Below are 27838 nucleotides of genomic sequence, written 5' to 3' on the forward strand. Positions count from 1 at the left end.
GTCCAACACAGTATGTTTTACAGTGATCAATAGCATTTCTTATTATTGTGATCATTTTCTGTTATAATCACAAAGTTATCTTTCCCAATAAAAGCATGCCATATCACATTATTCAATCCTGAGATGAGTGCACAATCTAAATTTTTACCAATAGTGACCTAAATTAGCCCAGTGGGATCTGCTTGAATTTAGTCCAATTCAGGCAGCTTCTGATTCAGGCGTGCCTGCTCTGTAAAAGCAAATTGGTGAGAACAAATGTTGCTCAGCACATCTATAAAAACATATTAGGCATTACCTTGCCAGTATTTGTAAGGAGAATCACATGTCTATAGCTAGGGCCAAAGATACTGTTTTCGAAATGTTTATAGATATATATATATTATATGCATATTAGCATGTTCTATACAATGGCTTAAAGGTTAAGTGGAGGGATGGTCTCTCCAAGTTATCACTGTTTAAGAAGGTAGGAATACAATCATTTCTGCTGCTCTGTTTTGTTGGGGAAGCAGGAAAGCATCTGTACTCCTGGCAATGTCATGATGAGTTGGCCTGGCATTGATATGTCCTTGGCTTTGATCTTCCTGGAGATCTAATGTTGGACCTTTTCAAAGCCATAATAAATCCAGACTACTGAACCCAAACGTCAGATGTATTTTCCTGTGATGATCTTCAGGTGCACTATACCCTGTCAATTGTGCAACTTTAGTGATTTGAAGGTCCCTTCAATTTGTTCACTTTATGGTATCACAATGTCCAGCATTAAGAAATGTTTTGACTGGTACACCATTCAAATTAGTTCATTATGTGCATCAAGTGCAGAATGAAACCCATTGTACACCTAATTAGAATGTGATCCAATAACTATTCTCCTGATTAGTTAACTCTTATGTAAAAAAAAAGTATGTAACAAGAAACATGAAGCAGACATGAGTTAATTTCTGCCAATTAGTGGGAGGCTTGGAAGTGTGAGCGAGCCTGTGTGTGTGATTTGTTGCAATTTTACAAAGATGACAGCAAGAAAACTCTTGGGTGCAGTGATCTGTTCGGAGTCAAATGAGAAAGTATGATTTTTAATTTTTTTTTATAAAAACAATTCCAGATCTAGAATTGGATTTTGCTTTAAAGTTGTTGTTTTAATACATGGTCAAATGTATTAAATAGCTGTTGTGCTGTGGTCAGACTGGACAACAAGCACAAAATACTTGGAAACAGCCCATATATTTAACTTTCGTCCACGTGTATAAAGGCCACAGGAGCATCATATGGGCCTCAGTCTATTCAGCCATTTGTTCTGTTTTTTTTCTCCTCAATTTTGGACCACAAACATGAAAAACATCAGATTAGAAGAAGAGCTTTTTGTACACATATGTCAAAACATCTCGAGACACTTCACAGCAACCGCTGTCTTGTGTAGGAAATGCTTTTTGCAAGTACACGGGGCAACCATGTTATGCACATCTGTGTCCCAAAAACACAATGAAGTGAAGAGCCAATTAATCTAGACAATAGCTGGCCAAGACCAAAGCTGACTACTGATTTCCAAACAACCTGATTTTAATTGCATGAAGTACAACCGTCCAGACATATTTCCCGTCAGACCAGTGGTTAATTTACACTGGATAACATTGTCAGATGCGCCTGCTAAAAAACAAATAATATTGATAGCTAAACACACAACATACAGGCAAGGAATGTACAGATGTTATCTGAAGATGATGAATGGGATCACAAAAATAGTTAGTCTGAAATATACTCTACGAGTCTCTCACAGCAGGTTGAATTGAGCTGGATCCAAGACAAATTTTCTCCTCTCACTCAATACACATTTGTTCTTCTTGATATTCCATAAGCAACAGTCACTGGGGAACAGCACAAGTTACAACCAATACTAGACATTACAGGTTTTTGGCCATTGTCATGAATGTTGCTTATAACAGCCCCAACAGTAAGAGAGAAATAGATAAACAATGACATCTGCATTCGTGAAAGAGCCCACCTCTTCTCACCAGTGGGAATGGACAGGAGATCAATTGCTGTGTGAACATTTGTAGTATTATGCTCGGTAACCCTCGTTGCTGGACTCATTGCAGCAGTATGTAACAGTTGTAATTGTAATTATAATACTTGCATTTGGTATTGTGCTTTAACACATTAAAACATCTCAGAAAGTGCTTCTTGGAACAAGTTACTTTGAATCATAGTGACTGTTGTTACATAAGCAAACGTGACAGCTAATCCACATCAGTATGTTCCCACCAATACAAGGAGATGAACAAATGAATCTGCTGCATGGGGAATTTGGTTCAGGAATGAATATTAATTGTAATGTCACATCAGAAGGATGACACTTCAAAAACAATGCAGCACCCCCTCAGTACTGCACATGGAGTCAGTCTATATTAAGAACTGAAATCTTGATGTGGGGCTCAAACCCACAGCCTTCTGATTTTCCTGAACTTTTCTGAAACATGTAATTAAGCCAACCCTCTGCAGCTCTTCACATCTCGAGGATCCTAGCTGAACAGTGATAACATTGACCACTTTAGACTATAATTCTTGGTCTTTAATGTGCTTTTCTGTCTCTTGCAGGTGACATTTACAAAGAGGAAGTTTGGGTTAATGAAGAAGGCCTATGAGCTAAGTGTTCTGTGCGACTGTGAGATTGCTCTAATCATCTTTAACAGCACAAACAAATTGTTCCAGTATGCCAGCACTGATATGGACAAAGTGCTTCTGAAATATACAGAGTACAACGAGCCGCATGAGAGTCGAACAAATTCAGATATTGTCGAGGTAAGATTTGCCCTGACATGTGCATTAGTGATAATGATTAGTTGCATTCAAGACCGTAAAAGCTGCCAAATTGTAATAAAGAGCTGTGATTCCCATGGCAGGCTAAAGCAAATGAAATAGAAGATATGGAAGCTTTATTCCACACTCATGTAGGATGGGATTGCTGAAAAACTGGCGCTTTCATAGTGCTCTGTATAAAGCCTTTTATCCAACTTGACTTATATGTTGCCAAAGCAACGAGTTACTTGGATGCTAATCTATTGTGCTCGAGCACATACAAATGTTATATAAGTCCGAGATTCGATTATAAGTTTATATTTTTCTCGAACTGAATAAAAACAGCATGGAATAAATGCATTGTGCCGTGAGTTATGATGGAGTCCAATTGACTATTGTCTCAGATTATTTATTGTAGGGTTTTGGCCTCTGATAATAACAGTTAGTTACTGCCAATAGAAAGAAGAGGGTGACCAACTGAAGAGCAGTTAAAGAGGTTTCACTGTTGTTAACATAACAAGAACGGCAAGGTGACTATCCAGTCTTGCGCATTCAGAATTCCTGAAAGCAGAGCATAAGTGTAATATAATTTTAAGTACAGTTGCAGAGTGCTTCAAGTTCCAGCTGTAATGTGTAGCACTTCCTCATGCATCACCTCGTGACTGCGAACATATTATGCTAATTTCTCTGTCTGTGAGCAATTTTACTAATTAATATATTTTGTAATAAGGGAGAGTAAGAAAGACCTTGCATTTTTATAGTATCTTATTGTGTTGAAACCTCCAAAAGCACTTTACTGTAATTGCTGTTGAATGTAGTGACTGTCTGTATGCAGGCACATTTCTGCTTTATGACATTGGAAGTAGACAAAGGAGGCTCTTCTCAATGGCTCTCAACCTGTTGTGCAACTGAATTTTAGAAATGTGAAAGGTCTCAGTCTTGATTTTCAATTAGTTAATCTCAGCCAGGTTGGTATTTGGGCTGCTAAAGTTGGCTTGAGTGCAATTGAGAAGGAGAATTGCAAGGAGAAGATACAGCCAGTTTGTGATTCGTACTGGAAAGTGCACATGTGGACATTGGGTGAGGACAGGATTGGGCTTGACTGAGATGATCCGTTAACTAAACAACCTGCTGACACTCAGCTTCTGGATTACACATGAAGAACAGCCACTTGAGTGAGGTACTGGGGAAAGAGGAAAGGTACCAGTAGTTAAGAATCTGCTCCAGGAAAATTCAAAGTCTTCAGAAGGGGAGGTGGAACAATTAGAGGGAGGTAAACAGAAAAATAAAGTTAGACAGAACACATGCCAACATAAAGTCACTCATATAAAAGACAGAAGATTTTTTTTAGTAATTAGAAGTATTCAGCCAACATATTTGCCACAGGAACTGCTACAGTGATGTTGCGTAGCAACCTCAGGTTTCAATTTCTTTTAGTATTTTTACTGTAAGAAAGAGGTAGTTACTCTTCAGGTGATTTGTGTATAGTTTCCTCATAAAACTAGCTGCCTGGTGTTCATACCAAAGACAGCAAGTTCCATGGGTAGAGGAAATAGCTCAGCAGCATGCGTGGGTGTTTAAAGCAGATCTTTACATTAGCTGAAGCTCTGTGTAATTAGCATGCCTTTGCTTCATAATTAGTGGTGCGGCTACATTGGTGCAAAGCCCTGTAAAAGCTCTTCAGACATGTTTAGACAGATTGAAAAGGTTTCTACTTGGGGGGAACTGAACAGCCACAAAAATGCCACATAACATCAGATCTCTGTCGATTTCAGCACTAAAATCTACAAATGCAAAATGGTACGTTCGTGGGCTTGAATTTGTAACCGTTAACATTCGATATTGTTTGCAATACAAACATCAATAAATTAGTGTACATGATAATGAACTGCACAACATGCCTCCAGATTCATAAAGGTAATTTAATTAAGGATTTCTTTAAATGTAGAATTATTGTGTCTTCTGTCCTTTACTTTTAACCTTTTGTCAATTCGTGCTACGTTAATTGCAGGATATGTGACAAACATCGGGGGCCTTTTAGAAAATATATTTTGTCTCATCAGTATCTTACTGCCCGTTTGCACTGGAGCACAAAAGTTGCATTTTACATTTATTTGCATCATATTATTGTGCAGCATCTTATAAACATTTAAATAATTGTTTAATGTGGCTTCAATTGGCCAAAGGGACTGTGTTAGTCATAAGACCATGGCAATGGAAGGAAGCATGCCAGGGTAACATTCCTGTCCAACAACTGTTTTTTCTTTCAACTGCAATCCAATTAGGGAAAAACACTCCCATATATTTTTGTAATAGAAATTTAGTAGCATCGTTAGATCAGCAATGAAGCAGGCTCACAATCGTCACACAAGCTATAAGTAGCAATGCAATCCAGTGTCCTGCAGTGCACCAATACAAACTCCTAGTTCCAATGCTAACATTAATTTAGACTCCAATCTTATTTATGATCATGCTAGAAAGAATTTGTGGCGTATAGTGTGGAACAAATGCAGACGAGGGTCACTGGGAGAACAAAAATAATACTGACCCGTTGCTTGAAATACCAAGAGACTCAGACTTGCATGTTTTATTTGAAACCTCCGTCAGGATGCAGGATAGTGGAGTAATGCATGGCATTGCATTATCAGGCTACAACAATGTGCAAAAGCCAGAGCAGGTGTCACCCTCCCCACACACACTATCACCTCTCTCTATTATTCTCACAGTGCAAAATGTGTTACAGAAGGTCTTTGAAGCGTACTTTGTGTACGCTAACACATGGCTATTATCACAGTTAATCAAATTTTAACATACTTTTATGTTATTACTAAGATAAGCAATTGGGAGTTTTCTGCTAGATGAGCTGAAGTGGCCGTTGTCATAGTCATGGAGTGCCAGGGAAATGAGATCAGTCTGCAGTTACAGCCTTAGTCTGCAGAATAACAGGGGTGTGAATGCAGGATGTTTTAAAAATGTAAAAAAAAATGTAGAACAAGACACTGAGCTGATTATTTTTATTAGTCGTGCTCCCGGTGGTAGGGCAGCTATTACTATTACAACTATTATCCCAAAACCAACAACGGCAATATCAATGTGCATCGTTCTTTAATCCGCTTCCACTTTGCTGGTGCTGATAAAGAATGGCTACAAGGAAAATTAATTAATTATCTATGGTAGGTTTTTTGTATTCTCGATCCGAGAGAATTCACTTCTTTGCATAGTTAGACAGCAGCTATTTTCCTGATAGTTTCTGTCCTCTCCATTTTATGTAGCCATTTGGTAGTGTCTGCAAACACAGAAGTAGGAAAAATGATTCAATCTGTATGTAGCATGTGCTTGTGTGCAGAGGTTTGCTAAGCCTCAATTAGAATCTTTTTAATATTATATAGAGTGGCATTAATCCCCTGTGACTTTTAGTTACAAAAAAAACACAGCAGGAGTATCAATGAAACCCTTGTTCAGGGATGGTGGTTCAGGCTGTTATTTAGGACCAGAATGTACAGTACATTCTGTTATATGGCTTGAAGTGAAACCACCATTTATGAGCAACATGATCTTTTTCAAAATTTTAGGTGGGGTGGGGGTGGCTGTTTGGTGTTTGAGCATTCAACTGTACACAGGATATGTTGTTCTGCCATATCTTTCTTACATATTTTGTTTTAAAATGATACCAGTGCTCCTGGAGAGCATGAAGTAACGGTGAACAGTACAATTGTTCTAAAGTTAATGTGCTTGTTTATCCTGGAAAATCCACTTTTATAATAATAACAAATAAATTAAAGGAAACACAGGATGCACACTTATGACTACTGTATGGGAATGATTACCAAGAGTGGTGCAGAATACGGCGTTCTGGTGGGACAAGCTGAATAATACACACACACACACAAAGCACACACGCACGCACACACACGTGACATGCCACATGCACAGTGTTTTATATCTGAGAGAAATCCAGCAATCCCATCTTCCTGACTGATTTAGTCTGTGTAATCCCTGTCAAATCTAGCAGCCCAGCAGCTTGCTCTACATCATGCTCCAGCTCAGTCACCTGGTAACAACTTCTGAACGAGATGAATGAAATCTCTGTTAATTATTTGCGGAGGTCAAATGCTAATGGATTCCTACTCTGATAATACATTTCTAAAACTCTGGCTATCTGAAGGCTTTCCAGCAACTTTTGCAAAAAAATAAATAAATGCAATTCAAAACTGTGGAGAGGTTTTATTAACGTTTACTTTATTGGCTTTGAAAAATCAGAATAATCTTAAAACCTTTCAATATTTTTGACCATTGGATAACTGGATTGTTTTAGCAGGCATCATAAAAGGAAGGTGCGGTTAGGCAGTACAGGAGTAAATGACCTGCAGGGAAAGAAGTGGTTGTCTGCACTTTTAATCTTTTCATTGCGATACTCGGTTGAAATAATGTAGTATACGATCAAGGCTAAACAAGGAGGTAGAACAGGATCAAGAAATGGTGGCTAGATAATACAAAGCTTAAGTTTAAATCCATACTGTGCCAGTCTTTCGGACTTGGGAATTAATAAAATAGAGCAGAAACACAGCAACAAATCTTGATTTCAACATGGTCAGGATTCTGAGAATATTTTACAATTAATACATGAAGCCATCATCAAGTAAAGCCTCCATAGCATCTTAAGCGAGATTTAATGGCACCTTGCTCCTGCTTAAATAGTAATGACAATAACAGAAGCAGATAGTCAACATTTATTTTAAAATATATTATTACCAAAACGAGGTTATTCCATGTGGAGTTGTAATGGTTACCGTTGGCAGCTGAGGCAGAAGAGGAAGAGCAGCAGCCGTTCACATTATTGTGGTTTTAAAACCAGAACCCTGTTTTGCTAAATGGTTGTCACTCTTAAAAATAAGCACAGTTCGATATGTTCAAATAGTTTTGCAATCCGTCTCACTCTGCCTGATTATAAATGTCACTCACTCAGCCTGATCATAAATGTTCCTTAGTTTTGACGGCTCAGCTGGGGATAGTTAAAGGGTGGTGTTTCTCTTGGTAAAGATTGCTGCTTTAGTAATACAGATATTTCCCGATATTTTGTTTGGATCCTGACTCTCATTCCATTCAAAGATGATATTCGTTTTCTGCATCTGTGAGTTCAGAGGAATTAGGCAGGATTGAATACTGAATCAGCTTTTGTGGAAGTAAGGAGGTTTACCCCAAGTCGTTAGTTACACCACTTCATTACCGTAAGAGCTTTGGGAGACAGATATCACTTTCTATCGTTTGTATCGGCAACCTCTCACCTTTCAGATATCTAAGATATAGAACCAGAACCATAAGATAACTGAGCTTCATCATTCTGAGCAACTACTGTACTGTGCACAAACAGATGTTATCAGCAGGTTTTCTTCATAGCTTTACATTGTCAACGTAAATAGCATCAAGACTCTATTTATTTCCTAACTTTGCATCTTGAAGCATAACATGAGCCAAGTTGCAGTGGGCAAGATAAATCTCCCTTCATCAGAAACCAAGTGTGTAAGAATGTTTAATGCAGCTTTATAATTATATATTTATATTTTGGCTTTTGCTATATTTTCCCCAGTAGAGACAGCTCTTTGTTTAGTAGTCACTGTTTCGCACAGTAAACGCTTGTTGTATTCACTATTTTTGGTCTGCTTGCCAGAGGGCAAGTTTATTTTTAAATCCCTGAACTCTGAATAGTCTTTATTTTTCTAAGATTGGAAGCAGATGAAGTGCCCGGAGTTAGCAGATTGTGGGCTTGTTTCAAATTATGAGAATGGGAGTTCTCCCCCTTTTGTATTTTTATTCTTTTGCTCAGAAATGCCTCATAACCGGTAGTGTCCTAAAAATAGGATCTGGTGCAGCTAAAAATAGCAAAGCCTGTGCCTTGCCAAGGAGAATGGAGAGGAATGGGCGTGGAGTTCAGTCTCTCTGATCCTGCTCTATTCATTCAGCGATCCCTCTGAGAACATAGGCAATGATAAAGTGCCCTTGAAAAAAGCCACAGTCTCCAACTCCAGTCTTCAGACTTCTGGGTGCCAATAAGTCTTTTAGCCCAAGGATACAAGTTTTTTTTCCTTTCGGTTTAACAGTGTTACAGTGAAAGACAGATTTTAGATGCAGGAAAAGAAAGCAGTTGCAACAAATATAACATTATACGGTTTCTGCATGGAAAATATTATTATAGCTTTATATTGTGCAAAGTAAATTGCAGAAACCAGACCCCTACCTTGTGCGCTTGCTTCAATAGTTATTTTCCTTTCTGCTAGAGACTGATCCTCACGAATGAAGTATTTTTCTGCACACAACAAATACACTGTAAAGCAGTGTGACAAATACAGTTGGTCCTTCAAGTTTTGCAATAGAAAACAATGATTCTAAAAGGGATATTACAACTCTGCCTGTTCTTAACTTACCTGTAGATCACTGCTGAAACCATAGTAAAGAAATGACCTGAATCTATTACCACAAAATTGTTAACCCTCTACCCCAACCCACCCCTACTCGTCAACATTCTCAGAAAGTCTGTGAATTGCAGCTGTTCTCTCCATCCATCCATTTTGTATTTTGCTCCCAATAAGACACTCATCACACTTCATTTCAAATCAAGATTTTTTGATCAAAAAAACATAATATTGTCAAGAATCTTAGGCCCCGACATTCCTACATTATTTGTTTTAGCGAAAATGCAGCTGTACATAAAGCAGCACAGGAGAGAGAATACTCTATTCAAATGCCATCGCCAGAGTTTGCAAAATGTTTGTCTCTGTGCTGGTGCTTTTTTCAACCAGGGGCAGTAAAGCTGTTGCTCAGTGGTGTGGTGAATACACAGATACAACACTGGGTTGTCCTTGTTTTGTAAAGAGCAGAAATGCACAAGGATCCATTTGGGCACTGAAATGCACTGCTGCGCTGCCCTGACAACTGCAGTGTTAACATGTAACAATAAGAATAATAATCTTTGCATTTGATACAACGTCTTGTCGCATTGTCGAAATGTCTCAAAGCGCTTCGCAGGATTATAAGGTCAATAGCCCCCAGGCTTCCAAGATCTTCCTCCCAAATAACACCACTGTTTCTTCCTTCTATGGAGTGAGTTGCTTCAGACCTGGGTTTATCACCTATTGTCCTCAATGCCTTCCTTTTGTGCTGTTGTACCAATTCTGCTGTTGAAAGTAGGAGCAGTGGTAAATGAGATGTATTGATTTGATCAATGAAAAATCCTTCTTGTGGTATATTCATGTTTTCTCTCATGAAATGTTAATTGCAATTTAGAGCCATGGAAATGTATGATCATTCGACCCATTTTTTGTCGTCTGTGTTTGCTTCTCCCAGAAGCAAGCCATCCACCCTATTCCCAATTGTCTGCTCTTCCGTTTCCCCTCTAATATCCTTCCTCTGCATGTGGTTGTCTAATTTGTTTTTAAATATCCCACACTGTCATTGAGACGTCTCGAAGCGCTTCACAGAATATATTGTAAAGTGGATTGACTGTGTATTTTGCGGGCGAAACACAGCAGCCAATTGCCCACAGTAGTGTCCCCAAACAGTCGTGTATTGAGTGACCAATTTTTTTTGAGGGATTATTACCCCGGAAAGCGATCCGTCAATCATTTAACAGTCGGGTTCCTACTTACTGCTTGGTAAACAGAGGCATGTTTAAAGAAACTCGCCTAAGGTTTTGCCCTGCCTGGGAATTGAACCCGAGTCCTCTTGCTTGCGATGCGAGCTTGCTAACCACTAGGCTACAGTACTCCACTGGGTCCCATGGTCCTACTTATGGCAAATATTAATACTGTAATTTGGTGCTTTGCTTTAACTTGAACACTTTCTTCCAGACTTCCTGTCAGGTCGCCTGAAATTGATCTGAGACTGAGTTGACATTGTCCGTCACGTATTGCCACACATCCTGCATTGTTTACCTATTGGTGGGGAGAGAACTGATTTCCTCCACCAAAAGGGTGCTGGCATCTCTCCACTTGCATGTACACAAGCTCTTGCTGTTTCTTCTCCAAAAATCAGCTTCAGGAATTTGCTGTCGAGCCATGTTTCCCCAAATTCCACAATTTCAGTGCTAACAAAATGGCATTTGTCACAAAGGGCTTTCGCGAGTACTGGGCCCTCTTTGGATTCAGTTAGTTATTTGTGAAAAAAATATGTTAAACAGGCTTTACACTTGGTTTTAATCAAAAATAGGAATGTCGTACCCTTGGTCTGATTATAATATTGAGCTCCAAATCGAGTATATACTGAGATTTTCAATGCTGCAGTTGTAGCTTTAGGACTAAGGCATCATATCTTGAATATCCCAGACATATAGCATCATACCCCTACAATATATGCACATCTTATCGTTTATTAATGCCTCATTTTCACTTGACATATATATAGAGGGTGCAGAATGGTTGCTTGTGTCCTGTGGTTTTTATTTCTGTCAGTAGAACTGGATGAGTTACAGTCAGCCTCACTCTTAGTAATAAAACCATCTAGCACAGACATTCAATATTTGTTTTTAATTTCAATTTCTTGCATTTCTATGGTTTTCGAGATGATGGCCTTTAATTCTTTGTAGTTAGTTTGGAAAAATTTGGGAGCAGCAATAAATTCATCATAATTTTTCTCTTCTAACTTATTGCAATTCTGTTCACAAATACACAGTGCTGCATTGATATACTAAAATATTGGATTTTTTTATATGATTAAAGGCTGTTATCTGCTGACTATACATGTTTCTTCCCATTCTGGGTCTTTTTGATGTTATATTGCATTTGGATAATAAAATATAAATATTTTCGAAAACGAAGACACAGAGCAGGAAATAAGGGGTAAACAAAGCAATTTTGGCTCAATTGTTGTATTATAATTAGACTTTCATAGATACTGCCCACATCATCTTTCGGGGGTGTTGGCTGGAGGGGGGGGCGTGGGGGTGTGGTGGTGGTGGGGGGGTGGCAGAAGCAATCATTCAAATATAATGGTTGCTCACCGTGTCAAAAATATTCTGCAGAAAGGTCTCAATAAAATAAAATCTATACACTATAAAGGTGTATACAAGGTTGCAGACGGTTGTTTTTAAACATTAAAACAAGATTACTAATGGCGTATAAAATAAAAAGTTGATTAAAAGAAAATAGTATGGGATAAGTAATACATCTAGTGTTAAGCAGTTGTTTACTCACCTAGATCAATGTCTGAATAATCCAAAACTCTTGCATAATAAGCTGCAGGGTGTGGAAATGTTACCATAGTTCAGAGGGTCAAATGCATCGCTATTGTTGCCTTCAGCTGCAGACCCCTTCCTGTAAGGCATTTTGTGATAAGCTTTGGTGACAAAAGCCGATAATTGATGTAGGGTGCCATAGAATGTTTGGAAACAAATGTGGTCCTTATGTCTGAGTTCCCAAAGCTCCCTCTAAAGTATTTATTCTTCTGCTTTACCCCACCCCTCCCTTCACCATCATCACTGCTCTTTGTAGCAAAATAGACCTAAAGCAATTTCTTTATCCAGCACACTGGAATTCACTATGTCAATTCAGTACGACTACTGAGGATGAACTCTTATATTGTTTTTTGTTGTCAAGAGACATTTCAGACCTTCAATGAAGAACAAACACTTTTCATTATCAGCTTGTTGGCTTGTCTCAGTGCTTTACTGTGGACATCCTCTGAGTTTGGAGGTCAGGATTATGAAGGAATTCTTATTTTTTCTTGTCTCTTCCTGCTTATCCTTGCATTTTTAACACTTAAGTTGTCATGCATGAAAACACTGTTAAGCATTTTTAGTTGCACTAATTAGATATGAGTATTCATAGCGTACATTGCACTTATACAGCATTTTTCACATAACAGAAGGTCTCAACGTGCTTTATGGGAAATTAGTCCAGAACTGATTTGAAGTGGGAAGAATAGAGGGAAGGTGACTAAATATATGATTGAAAAAGTAGGTTGTTGGAAGGATTTTGAAGATGATGAGAGTAGTTGTGAAGCAAGAGTGCCACAGCATGGGAGGGACATTGTGGCTGAAAGCTTTGCCGCCAAAGGTAGGTCTAAGCTTTAAGGCACAACAAGATTTAGTTTATAGAACATACATGATGGAATGCCTCCACACCCACCCAGTAACTTTGTATGAAAGTACTCCTCATAGTGTGACAATCAGCAAGGTCTAACAGTCTAAGATTCAATCCTTGAGTTACGTGTCCTCAATTGGAAAGTGAAGTGAGGATAATGGGTATCCTATAATTAGCCTAGTATAGGAAGTATAGTATAGTATAGTATAGTATAGTATAGTATAGCCTAGTATAGTAAAGACAGCCTTTACACTCCAAGGTCTCAAATTTCTCATCACCTTAGCCTTATGACCATTGTCTTTACAATTGTTCAGAATTTTTGAGAAGCTGTTTTTCTACTGAGCTTCAAAAAAATTGTGGGAAAACTGCTAGCTTCTAAATTCAGACTGAGATAAGTTTTTTATTCTCCAAATTCTGCAATATCTAAAAATTTAAGATGCTGACTGACATCATGAGGAATTTTGAGCCTGTGGTTGCCATCAAGTAACCAATGGTAGAAAGTTCAAGTGTGTACGGACATTGAGTTGAATGACAGCAGGTTCGGGCTCAGATGTGAATTCTCCCCTTGATGCTCGTTGTGCAGGCTATACTTTGAAGAATGACCACCTGGGCAATGTACTGGAGTCTAGCCAGCACCTGGGAAACTCCACAGAGCCCAGCATGAATCAGTGCCTTCAGGGGAGGAGGGGAGAAAAGAAAATCTCATTGATTTTCCTGTAAAAGCCATCNAAAAAAGGAGCTAACGTGTTGTTGAAAACATTTATTGCAAACCAGTTCATTTTGAATGTTTATCCAAGGACAATTATACATTGTAGTGGGGCTGTTATTCTCAGTTCCTAGGTGTCATTTCTTTTTTAGCAACTTCAAAGTGATTTTTGCACGGTTCCGCTGTGCCTGGTGCAGTTAGTCATACTGTATAATTCTACTTTGTCAACGTACGGCCAATCCCCACTTCCCCCACAGTGCGATTTCTAGACATTGTTTTGACTTGTGTGCTTGGACCTTGCATTGCATTCCATTGGTTCCCTGCAGTTTTCTCCCAATTTTCAGCTGTTACTGAACCCTGCTAAATTGGTGTTAGCTGACTGTCTCCATTACAAGCCAACTCTAACATTGTTAATGTCACCGTTTTCACCAATCAGTCGATCCCTGCATTTAGAGTGATGTGTATTGCTGAATTCATTTAAATAACATCAATGTGGACATTTATTTCAGATTATTGAAAATTACTAAACAAACAATTTTACCGGGTCTAGCTTTGTAACAGGACATTTGTGAGTTGTTATAACCAGCCACCTTAGTGGACGAATAAATTACATTTTATGGCCAGCATATAATGTTCTATTTAAACCACCCACTTATTTTGAAAGCAATTTCTGCGAGTTTCATACTTGGGTGGGAGGAGGTCATTATCAAAGTGGAATACCTCATGCCCATTCTCTCCTTGGGGCAGGTAGATATAACCTTGTAAAACGCCCAAAGGACGATTGAAGTTCAAAAGTAGTCTCAAGCAAAGCCCTAAAAATGAATAAGAATCCATGCCTTATCACACCATTGAAAAATCTTAAAGCACAGAATTTTACTAGGAAGTGTAGTGACTTTATTGGTAGGCAAATGTGGCAGCCAATGTGCACACAGCAGTGTTCCACAAATAGCAATGAAGGGAATGACCAGTTGAAATCATTGGAATGATAATTGGCCAGGACATCAGAAAAAAAACTCGCTTCTCTTTGTGAGTGGTGCCATTGGATCTTTATTAAAGTCCACTTGAACAGGCAGATGGGACCTTAGATTAACATCTCATCCAAAGAATGGAACCTCCAACAATAACAACAAAAACAACAACTTTTATATAACAACAACAGCATTTATATAGGGCCCTTCACACAGGGTAGCATCCCAACCTCCAGCAATGCAACACACCCGAGCATTGCATCAGATTGTTAGACGAGGCTGTAAGTTCAAAGTCCGTCATGAGGCTTGAACCCACAACCTTCTGACTAAGAGGTGAGAGTCTTACCAACTGAGCCAGGCTGACACAATACATATGTTTGATTGTCACTGAGCTAATTTAGATTTGGAGAACGTGGCATGCATTTCAAATACACAAATGAATGTAAAGATTGTGGTCAAACATGAACTGTAAAAGAGCCCTGTCCCTCAAAATAACAGTAATAAAAAGGTGCACAAACTTCAATCCTGTTTGCACGTGGCAAAAATGCATAACGTTTGCAATTTGAACAACATTTTTAATTTTACATATAAATACCTTTACTGATTTTGTCTTCCCTCTTTTACCACCTCCTACCCTTAATTTCCACTGATACATCATCTTTTTTGTGCTCTGGGAGCACGAGAAAGCATATTTTCTTGCATCTGGGAAAGGTGTAAGGAGTAAAAATTAAGAGCATTTTTACTCCTTCCACCTCTCCCAGACACGAGAAAATATAACTTTGTGTTTCTTCACATTGCTTTCCCATAGTATTTTATTGATGTATATTTTTATCAAATTATTTTATTGTTTGTATTCTATTATTAATCTTTTATGGCACCAATAACTTTTTATAATAAAAAATATTGTAACATTGTCCTGTACACAGTCAGTAATACAGTAGTCAGACAGGTTCTGTACAACTACAGTATTCTGTATGCCTCAACCCTATTCAGTTTAATTCCATTCCATTGAGTTACATTTTTTGTTTGATGTATTAATTGATAATCTCCCTAAATTCACAATATTCAACACAGAGCCTTAAATCTGTTCAATTTTGACAGTAAAGGAAGATTGTCACCAGCAGCCATTACAATAAATTTCAAAGCAAATCCCTTAAAATCTACCATTGTGAATTTAACATCTCTAAAACCTATTTATTAACACCCTTTATATGAGGCATAAACAAGTGTAATTACATTTTAGTGTACATTATCAGACCATGTGCACATGCTTTAATCTGCAGAGAGTACATATGGCCCTTTGAACATTCTGCTAAGCTGTTTTAATCAAAAGAAGTGAACTGCAGATAAAATCTCAGTATGGCCCTTCAATATAACACAATGTAATTTGACTCCATAAGTGTATCAAAATGTTCACATGTAATTATTCCCTAACTGTGTACATTGGGAGTGCAATACAGGTATTCAATGCATATTGATATTCTTGTTGGAAGTTACGCCTTGACTGCTACCACTCTGTAAATAAACTTGAGTTATTACACAGCTTTGGAGTGTCCAAACTAGTTTTAAAAAATTATACTTTTCTATTTTTTGTTCTCATCTGGTTCTAATATTTTCATTCTTCTGTACTCGGTATGACAGTTTTTAAGCAGGTTTCGGGAAGCATACTCAAATAAAACAGGTGTTCCTCAATTGCAAACTTCATCAAATAATCTGGAGCATTTGTAGTGTGTGTTGAGAATACCTGCAAATATAAAAGCCTGTCTTTATAGCAGAATATGCTATGAAGATTGTATAATTTGTATAACAGTGGCACAGAGGGTTAACCAGGTCCGAGTGGCAATCTGACACATGCATTTCTGAATCTGATCCCAAGTTATTTACTGCAAAAGGCCAAGCTTGGCTTGAGATGGCTTCAGATGGGCCAACTGCACAGCTAGGGCCAGGGCTTGCAACCCAAATTTACAACTACAAACCTTGAGTTGAAGGTTACAGATTATGTAGGACACCATGTCTGCATTGAGCTTGGCACAGAGCATTGCCCTGACAAGCAAAGCCAAGTGGGAAAAAGATGAAGAAAGTAGCTTAATTAGAAGCAGATTTCAGAGGGAAGGAGTAGGAAGGAATAAAATTCCTTTTTTTCCAAAGATAGCAAACCAAACAAGTTTGTTTTCCTTGAATGTTCTGCTTGTTGTGTTTCTTTTTGCATTTTTACATAAGCTCTGTTAACTTTAGACTTTTTCCCTATGTTCTCTATTCCTATTGCCTGCTCCCACTGTTCTTATTAACCAACCAATTGAACTCTTCCCTTCACCCACCCAATCTGTTCCTCAGTCTCTCATCCCAAATTTAACAATCTAAAATTTTGAAGCCTGAAGTTAATCTAAACTCTATGTCACATAACCGCTTTTTATTGATTTATCATTTCTGTATTTTTGCCCTAGTCGGTATTTCCCCTAGTGTAAGCTCGCAAGACCATTTTGTGTTAAAGTTTAAGATCATGAAGAATTGTGAAAAATTCAGTCTTAATTTGGAAGCCAGTTGTTCTTAAAACAGGCCAGTTGTAGAAAATAGGCTTCCAATTAAAGACTGAATTTAAGAATTTTCCACAATTCTGCATGATCTTAAACTTTGACAGAAAATCGTCTTGCATGCCAAGATTATGTGGAATTTTGTGTCTTCGGTACACTGTTTGCAATGTGTTAGTTCTCCAGGATACTCAATGACACTTTGATTTTACTGAGCACTGTATGGTTTATTTTCTGAATTGCTTTTGACAAATGGACCTTCCCACTTTTATGGCAGGGAGAGAGAGACAACTGTAGAGATAGTAGTTCCTTCCACCATGCTGAAGGCAGATGGGTGACTTATTGTACTGAAGAGTTTCCTATACCCATGGACCTGTATTCAGGATGGCTCAACTTCAGGAAATCGAGCAAAAATATTTGGTTCAAATAATAAAAGTTTGTGATTTTATTTTTTCTCTAATTTCTCAATTAACGACCACCTACATCATCAGCACATCAGTGTAAGAGTGGGCAAATATATTATGTTGCTGCACCACTCCTGCCTTTCAACTGTGGCTTTTCACGTCAAATGAATTCAAAATACTTTTAGTTACTTTTATTCATTTGGATTTATGTGTGTGAAAAAAAATCTCTCAACACTCACGCAGCATCTGTGCAGCCTATTTTAGTGGCATAGTGCTGGACTACTCCATGAGATAAAACTCTCTGTTGCAACATGCTCCATCTAGAGGCCCAACTGAGATGTGCCAAACCTCAAACCTGTGACCTCTGCGGAGTAGAGCAAGCATTCTCACTACCACTACACCACAGCAATCATCAGCCTCACCTTTAATATTTTTTCCCCCCAGTATATATTTCCATTTACTTCAGATAAATATAAAAAAGGTCCATTGCTGGAGTGAGTGGCAATTTATAGATTGATGCTTTTTTAAAATCTTACTACCAAATGAAATTATGTTTGACTCATTAGTTGTAAACTAAATCACAATTCCAGGAATACTCCTTGGATTAATTTGGCCATCTGTAGTTTTTAGTTTCTTTTTGGCATCAAAGAGGAATTACTTATTTGAAGCCAAATTTTTACAGTGGAAAAACTGTCCCATGTCAAACCTTTCCTTTATTGTTCAATGCATGAAATAAAGGTATCGTACCAAGTAAGACGAATTAGAAGTAAAGATATCACATAAAATAAAGGTATTGAATGCCAAATTATTGTTTGCATTATGATAGGCCACAGAAGCTATGATATATGGATAATACCTAGTTTATTTGTAACAAGGAATGATGCTTTGGACAGTCATTTCTCTCTCCATGTTTTATTGTGGATTCCAGTATGTTTTCAGTTCACTCCACATTACCTAACATTGTTAGCTATGCACATGACCGATGGAATAAAAAAAATCCAAATTTAATGAGAGCTATTACAGGCTGAACAGTAAAAGCTTCAGTGGTATTAGTCCACAAATGATTAGCTTCCCAGTATTCTGACAATTGTAATAATAAAGTCTTAAATCATGTGGCACGTAGTAGTCTGACTAATCTCTAAATCTTGTCAGTTGAGACTGGGATGTTTAGTCTAGTTAAGCATTTCGCAGATGCCTATTCTGAATTTCCGTTATGTAAGTGTTCAATAAAGGGGCCTTCTTTAATGGAAACGTGCTTGGCAAATGTTTGTTTTGGGTATTACAGAGAAGACCCAGAAAATAGAGCAGTGTTGTTTCATCATACTGTCATGTCAAAGTGAGGAAGAACACATACATCGCTGTGTTCTGTGATTCAAGATATCTAGGACACCATTTGCCCGATCTTCCTACTCCTCTGGCTCTTTCCCCTCTTTCGAGCACCTCACCCTCTCCCACCCCTCCTTCCTCTCGCTCAAAATCCTCCACCACTACTGGCCCCCCAAAACCTCTCCCACCTTCATCTCCGATATTTCGACACTTCTTACATCTCTCTGCCTCTGCTCTGATCGCCTCGTCATCCTGGGCGACTTCAACCTGCACTTCACCCCCTCCCGCTCCATCTCCTCAGACTTCTCTTCCATGCTCTCCTCGCTCAACCTCTCCCTCCACATCAACTCCCCCACTCACAGTCACGGCCACCTACTCGACTTGGTGATCACCCGGAGCCTCAGTGTCTCGGATGTCACTATCACCGACAAGGCCGTCTCTGATCACCACTTCATCTCCTTCACCACCTCCACCCCCCTGAAGGAGTCCTCTGAACTCCTCTCCCTCTGGCCCTCAACCCTCACTGACCCCTCTTCTCCTCTCACCCTCCTCCACAACACCCTCTCCTCCACACTCGATACTCTTGCCCCCATCACCTCCCGTACTGTCTCCTACTCTCGCTCCTCCCCCTGGTTCACCACCCACCTCCGCTCACTGAAAAGCCAGGTGCGGGCCGCTGAACGCACCTGCGTCAAATCTGGCCTAACGGTCCACCGACAAATCTGGCTGGACCTCCTCAAAATCTACCGCTCCACTCCAGCCTCGGCCAAGTCGTCCTTCTACTCCAGGACAACCCCAGGCTACCGTTTTCTACCACATCCTGACTCCTCCGTCCCCCCCGCCACCCCGCGCAGGTCATCTCCTCCAACCTTCACTGCGAGGAGATGCTGGATTTCCTTGAATCCCAAATCAAGGGAATTCGCTCCGCGGTCACTTCCCCTCTAACATCCACCCACCCCCTCCCTCCCACACTCCGACTCCTACCCATCCTCTCCTACACACTTTCGTACCCGTTTCCCCACCCTCTGTCACCAAACTCATCCTATCCCTGAAACCCACCACCTGCTCCCTTGAACCCATCCCCACTCCACTCCTTATCTCCCAGCTCCACCTCCTTGCCCCACATATCACAGACATCGTCAACCTGTCCCTCTCCTCTGGCTCTGTTCCCATTCCCTTAAAAACTGCCACCATCACTCCCACCTTGAAAAAACCCTCCCTTGATGCGTCGCAGCTGTCAAGCTACCGGCCCATCTCCAACCTCCCCTTCCTGTCCAAGGTCCTGGAACGAGTTGTCACCTCCCAACTGCGCTCTTTCCTCTCCACCAATTCATTATTCGAACCCCTTCAGTCGGGTTTCCGTGCTGCCAATAGCATAGAAACTGCCCTGGTCAAGGTCACCAATGACATCCTGACCATCTGTGACCAGGGCTCCCTCTGCCTCCTCGTCCTCCTCGACCTATCGGCAGCATTCGATACGGTCGACCACGCTATCCTCCTCCACCGCTTGTCCTCCCACCTCAACCTTCAAGGCCCTGTCCTTGAGTGGTTTAGGTCCTACCTCTCCCACCGTCTTCACTTTGTTTCCACGAATGGCTTTTCCTCCAGCCCCCGCACTGTGTCGTGCGGTGTCCCTCAGGGCTCTGTCCTCGGTCCCCTCCTCTTCACCCTCTATATGCTCCCCCTTGGTGACATCATCCGCAGACATGGGGTTAACTTCCACATGTATGCGGATGACACCCAACTCTACCTTTCCTCCTTTACCCTCAACTCCACGACCACCGATGTCCTGACAGCTGCCTGTCCGACATCGAGTCCTGGACGAGAGACAACATTCTTCAGCTCAACGTGCGCAAAACTGAGGCCCTCCTGATTGGCTCTCGTCTGCATCAGCATCCAAGGCTGCACTCTCCACCTCTCAAAGCCAGTCAGGAACCTCGGTGTTCTGTTCGACCCTGAGCTGTCCTTTCTTCCTCATATCCGCACCACAACTGGCACCGCCTTCCATCACCTCCGGAACATCGCCAGACTACGGCACTACCTCACCCCTCACGCTGCTGAAACTCTGGTCCACGCCTTTATCACCTCAAGGCTGGACTATGGGAACTCTCTCCTCGCCGGCCTTCCCACCACCTCCCTCCACAAGCTGCAGGTCATTCAGAACTCTGCAGCTCGTGTACTGTCCCGCACCAGGCTTCGCGACCACATCACTCCCACCCTCGCTCGCCTCCACTGGCTCCCCATCCCCCAGAGGATCGAATTCAAGATCCTCATCCTCACCTACAAGGCCATTCACGGCCTTGCTCCCTCCTACCTCTCTGACCTACTATCCCCCTACCTACCTGCCCGTACCCTCCGTTCCTCTGGCTCCGGTCTGCTCCATATCCCCCGTCCCAACCGCCCTACCATCAGTGGCCGGGCCTTCAGCCTCTCAGCCCCCAGGCTCTGGAACTCTATCCCCCAGTGCCTTCGCCGCCTCCTCCCTTTCCTCCTTCAAGGCCGGTCTCAAGACCTTTCTCTTTGACCGTGCCTTCAGCTCCCCTCTCGACTCTCTACCCCCTCCTCGCTCCCTCCCTTCCCTCCCCTCACCCTGACCATTTCCCCCCTGCTCGGGTCCCAACCCAACTGTACAGCGCCTTGGGACGTCCTCCCGACGTGAAAGGCGCTCTATAAATGGAATCTTGTTGTTGTTGTTGTTGTAAACAGAGAAAGATTTGCCAAACACTGTAGAACACTTCAAAAATTGCTTGGATTCAAGTGCTCTGGGACTCTACCTTGCATGAGGTGCACTATATAAATGCAAGTTGTTGTTATTATTTAAGTTACACTGTTAAAATCTTTTTACTGATCCACGATGTTTATGTGATGTGAGACTCTGTGCACTCGCACACTGATAACTTTGATCCTAAAATGTATAGAGAATATCAAACTCTTTGTATGGTAACAGACATTAGAAATTCTAGCCTCGCAATATCTGCACTTATAAATTTACCCCATTCTAAACCTACACTACAGGCATTTTGCTATGGATGAAACCAGGAATTCTGGAAACGGAAATATGAATAGAAAATGCTGGAAATGCATTGGTTTTGTTTATACTGTATATACTGGGTTGGTTCATAAAAATAATGGTCTTAAAGGAGCCTGGGTGACAGACATAATTTCTTTGTTTGTTGTAGCTCAAACATATCTCACACGTTTTGGCCATGAAAGATTATCGTTCCCATGTTTGCATCAATCTTAGTGTCTTTCACTCAGATTAATACAATTTTGCATCCAGTTTGCAAATATCACATTTTAAACCTTCTAAAATAAGGATGTTTTAGCTAAGAATTTGCAAGTTAATATGGAGGTTTAATGTAACCCATCGGTTCTGATGAAAGGTCGGGTCGGAACCATTAATTTGCTCTTATGTTTCACATGCTGATGGACCTGCTGTGTCTTTCCAGCATTTAATTTTTTTTATCATGCACTGTTTTAAGGAATATGTAAATCTTTGCTGTTATCACACATGAGATGCCAGTTACATCCATACATACCCCCATGTTATTTTGAGCTGACACTCTCAGACTATTCAAGTGCCTTCTGGACTAGTTCACCCTCACTTGTTTTGGGCGTTGTTTTCACACCAAAGTAAAATGGAACGTGTACTTGTGCCTAAAGCTCCGATCCTGGGTTTGATTTGAAACTCAATGCAGTAGTGGCTTTAGATTGGGTTAAATTTGCAGTTGCAGATATTGCAAGTCTATAGTTTGTCTCTATAATCCGTCACCATTCAGAGAGACTGATTTTCCATGTTTTAGGATCAAAGCTCTCTGTTTTGCAGACAGATTGACAGATGTTCCTGAAGCACAGAGCTCGCTGAAGCTCAGAGCCTTGTTATTAAAGTTAATGAAATATAATTTTTGTCTGACTTTTATGACTAAAAAACAAAGTTGTGTGAGTGTCGGAGCTCTTTTTCAAGCAACACATGAAACAACTTTTTGAAATTGCAGCCAAATTAATAAGTGGAGAAGAGTTCCTTAAACTGCTTTAGAATGACTGGCTAAATTGATCACTGTGCCATATTGCTGTTCAGATTATAAACATACACTGCTACACGCATGGCATGATGTGATAGGTCACTCTTTTAATTCCCTAATTATCGCAACGGAAAAAAAGATTTTAAAAAGTATTAGACTGATCCCTCAGAAATTGTGAGTAAATACGAGTATTTCTTCTAAAAAAATAAATATTCCAAATAATCTAGAAAGCATATAGTTACTTTAAGCTGTAGTGTGGTGACTGTGCAGTGCAGTGATCTTTGGCTCCATTCGAATATCCCAGTGACATGCACAGGTGCAGGTGTCCCCAGTTTAATGTTCTTACTACCATATATACCTTCCTCTTCAACCGTGCTTATGGTCACCTCCCTCCCCCCAGCTCAGCATATGGCTCCGCTACTGTTAAGCTCTGAGAGAAACTGCCCTGGGTGAAGGGCGCTATATAAATGCAAATTGTTATATATTACCAAAGTATTATCATGAAGTCCTTTGAGAATGTCACCGATTAAATTTTACAATAACTCAATCTCTTGTTTTGTACTATATTAGAATGAGGAAATATTCTCTAGTTTGACTTACTTCTCCAGTTTCACAATGTAATTTTTTTCAATAAAGTGCAGAAAGAAGCATTTTCACTAAATGGTTCATGTTTGAACATGTTTGTGTTTTGAAACAGCAAATGACAATGAGCATCAAGGAGTTAATGAATAGCTTACCCCCCACCCTCACACCCCTTTTCCCCTCAAAAAATTATTTTTATTTCCTACGCTGAAGCTGGCGGTTCTGATTTATTTGGTACACTGGGAGAATGTGTTTTTGACAATGTTCAAATGACAAAGCTGCAGACCAGAGTTCTTTGGAGATTAGCAGTGATGGTCATTGGAGACTCCACAGACAGAGCCATCTATGGCTATGTTGCTGAACCGTCATTTGCAATTGGCTGTTGTGGAGCGATCCTCACCAGACAACAGGTGCAGATTTGTTGACAGGTGTGGATATCTTGGATGAGTAAAATTGCTGATGGCTAATGATGTAGCCGCGTGCTAGATTGTAAAATGCTGAGCTATAACAGAATATGAAGCCAACTCGCATGCTTTCAGATCACTTGATGCTGATATCCGCCCACCCCCTCAGCCCCGCATGAATTCCCGGGTGACAAGACCCAAGCCCTGACTAAATCCTGTGAAAATTGTATCTGTGTGCCTTCAGAGTGCCTGGGAAATGTAATCCTGTCAGTTGGGAAATGGCATAAGGATTCCAAGCTGTTTGTCCAGCAGGCATTTACTGTAAACTTGCAGGAACTCAGCCTCAGTCAAGTTGTCTGAGACTTGTTGACTGCTGCTCTTTTTTTGTTTACTGAGAGGCTTGTGTGGATCGGTTTTAACATATGTGTGGTCTGAAATTGCAGTTCATTCAAAAAGGTCAGTCTGCCTTCAAACAAGAAACAGAGTGTTTGCAGCAATACTCGAAAATTCAGATGAGATTTAAGAGTATGAAATAATAACCCAGCACCTGCTATTTGGGGATCAAATAGTTGTTCTTTAGATGCTTAATTCAACTATAGTATGAAGTAATACCACAAAAGTCACATGAAAGGAGAGTTTCATTTTGTATTATAATAAGTAGGCGATTTTCAAAAATTACTACAAGGCAGTTAAGTCATTGATAGTTGCATATGATTTCCAAGAAAGTAATTTTACTGAAGAAAAAAAGAACTCAACCAGTTTTTCTTCAGTGAAGAAGCCTTCCTATCATTCGCACGTTTTTGTTAACATATTTATTCTTTGAGGGAATTACTGTTATGACATTCGCACCTGTCGCCCTTGGAATATTGCTGGACAGCTGGCAGTGTCACTGCGCAGCTGAAACGATACTGGCAGACAAGAGCAGGACCCGGCTGACAAGTCAGTCGTCTCGGGGTGTTCCCACCGGGTCCTAGCGACTGCAAATCCTTGTTCCACATATACTCAGGTTTAGTATGCGGTGATTTGTAACAGGAGTCACTTATAGTGAAGCTGGGTTGCAAATAGCAACTCCTGCCAGGAAACAGAATCATGTCACGCCAACCCCATGATCAGAAGTATTTGACGTCTGGGCCGCTTTGGTGACATGGCCTGATGCACTTCTGGTCATCAGAATCAGCTCATCGAATCTCCTGTTAGGAATCACCTCTTGTTGACGTATCCTGCAATTGTATAGTTCCAAATACATTGATATTGAGTTATTTGTTAATAATTGTCCATTACATTAGCATTTTTTCGAAGTTCAGGATTCATTTTTCTTAATTTGACTATCACAAAGTGAAGTGTTAGTGCACTGCATTTTATTTTTCAATTATGCATTTTGTAGGGGATAAACTGTGTATATTCCATTTATGTCTTTAATGGCTTCTCCTACTGCTAATGTTCCTCGAGGTTCTTTCATTAGTCCTGTCCTTTTCCTCATTTACACGCTCCACCTTGACATCTTCTGTGGGCAGTGGGCGCACTTCAATTTGTACACAGACAACACCCAACTACCTTTTTGCCTCCACCCTCGACTCCAGCACTACTGCTGTTCTGACAGACTACCTGTCAGACGTCAACCTCTGGATTGACTTTAACATTCTCTAACTCAGCATTGACAAAATTAAGGCTGTTCTGCTTGGCTCCCGTCAGTACCTCCTCACAAGAGGTGCAGCCAATATCGATATCGGCGGTTTCTTACTCCAACTCACGGAGCCCGTGAGGAACCTTGGCATTTGTTTAACCCTCAACTCTTTTAAACCCTTCATCTAGGCTCTAAGGAAGATGATTTCTTTCTTCTCCACAACATAGCCGCTTCTGCTACTATCCCACCCTTATGCAGTTGAAAACCTCCATCTAAGTCGTTGTCACTTCCAAACTTGATTTTACCAATTTCCTACTTGCCATCTTCCCCAAATCCATCCTTCAGAAACTCAAAAACATCCTGACCTCTGAAGCCCACACCCTCTCTTCCACCAGGCTCTGTGAGTCCATCTCCCCCATCCTGTTGCCGGTCTGCCTCTTCAGATGGATGTTAAATATCCCATGACACTTTTCAAAAAGAGAAAGGAGTTAATCCCAGTGATGTTTGAGGTATATCAAATACAAAGATTATTATTATCCTCATCTAGTTCCACTGCCTCTCTAACTCCAGCGGATAAACTTTTACAATCCTCATCATACCTTCAAAAACTCTTGTAGAACTTACCCTATCCTACCTCTGCGATCTCCTGTGAACGTATTCAACAGTCATTCCTTCAGCTCTGCCATCTACATTTTCTCATTCCTACCCTGTTCACTCTCTGGCACCTCTCCGACCTCCTCAGTCTCCAATCCACCACCCGGCACCTCCGCTCGACTGGCACTGGCCTCCTGCTCGTCCTTCGCAACCTCCGCCCCACCATCGGAGGTTGCACTTTCAGGCACTACGCCCCAAAACTCTGAAACACTCTCCCTCAATCCCTCCGCCTTGGCCCCTCTCTCCCCATTATCAAGTCCTGCCTGAAAACCTTCCTTTTCAACTGTGCTTACGGCCACCTCGCCCCACCCCTACCACTCCCCCTATCAGAGTCAGGCTCTGCCACTGTTAATACTAAATAATAATAATAATCCTTGCATTTGATATAGCGCTTTTCACATCTTCTAGACATCTCAAAGCGCTTCACAGAATATACTGTAAAGTGAATTGACTGTATATTTGTGGGCGAAATGTGGCAGCCAATTGCACCCAGCAGTGTCCCACAAACAGTCGTGGATTGAAAATGACCAATTTATTATTATTATTGTTTTTTGGGGGGATTATTATTAGGCGTGTGGAGTAAGGAAACTTGCCCAAGATTTCGCCCTGCCTGGAATTTAATTCAGGTGTTCTCGCTTGCAAGGCGAGTGCTCTAACCACTGAGCTACAGGACTCCACAACGTTAAGCGCTCTGATACGCTACCCTGCATGGAGGGTGCTATATAAGTGCAAGTTGTTGTTGTCCCATTATTGGTGGGTGCGTTTTTAGCCATTTTGCCCTTGCCCTCTGGATATCTCTTCAGAAATCTCTCCGCCTCATTCCCTCCTATTCTGCTTTCTCTTCTCCCCCCACCTCTCTCCCACACCTCCTGTCTGCTTCTCAGCTCAGGCTCTCACTCAGTCTTTGTAAAGTACTTTGAGACATTCTCCCTCGATGAACAGCCCTAAATAAGTGCAGATTGTTGCTGTTATATGTGTTTGTGGATAGAAAATCCAAATAAAGTATTTGCATTTAAAGTGCTAGTTATTGTGTAGTAAAGCGAGTTGGAAATTGATTTGCTTAGCTGTATAGAAGTTACATTGATGGTGGATCTGTCAATAAACACAAGATTGATAAAACCACAGAAGCAGTGAGCAAGATGTAACAAGAGTTGTGCGGAGGTAAGACACTTAACACCCCGCTGAGTCAGACATTTGTTTCATTTTGGAAACATGAGATAATTTGTTGATGGGGGTCTATGAGGGTCAATATGTTCCTTCTGAATCTGCAATACAAGCTAGGGAAAGTACTAACGGTTGGTTATCTGAAATTGCCAGAAATAGCATGCAATACAAAAAATTACATTCATAAGTGTGTGGAATGAATATGCTTTCAAATGCACATTAATAAAGATCTAAAAGTTATGTAGGAAGGGCTTTCATTTAAAGAAAACTTTACCTGTGTCATAATCTGAAAACTACTATTTCTACAAAAGTAGAGACATTTTGGAACATGTTCAATGATTATTCATTTGAGGAGAGAGTTTCAAGTTTTAGGCGTGTTTAATTTCACTCATTAGTTCATTTGTTTTTTTTCCAAATGACTAACTCAAAAATATTTACTAGAATTAAATGTATTAAAATGACAGTGAACCAAGATAACAACTGGTGGGAATGGAAAATGTCTGCTAGTATGTGGGAAAGGAAATGATCTAAAACCATTGGGACAAAAATGCACTGAAATAGAAGAGGGACATTTTGAAGATGAGCATGCACAT

General features: G+C 40.4%; 1 protein-coding gene across 12 annotated transcripts in view; it reads left to right on the forward strand.

Annotated features, from left to right (window-relative positions):
• mef2cb (myocyte enhancer factor 2cb) overlaps nt 1–27838 on the forward strand; it is a 155654-nt gene that overhangs the window by 81075 nt on the left and 46741 nt on the right. For all 12 annotated transcript variants that reach the window (XM_042334398.1, XM_042334378.1, XM_042334410.1 and 9 more), the window contains one exon: nt 2590–2793. In XM_042334398.1, the coding sequence (XP_042190332.1) occupies nt 2590–2793 (204 nt within the window). The remainder of the gene's footprint in view (nt 1–2589; nt 2794–27838) is intronic.

This window comes from Callorhinchus milii, unplaced genomic scaffold, assembly GCF_018977255.1.
Source record: "Callorhinchus milii isolate IMCB2004 unplaced genomic scaffold, IMCB_Cmil_1.0 Scaffold1, whole genome shotgun sequence".
Lineage (NCBI taxonomy): Eukaryota > Metazoa > Chordata > Chondrichthyes > Chimaeriformes > Callorhinchidae > Callorhinchus > Callorhinchus milii.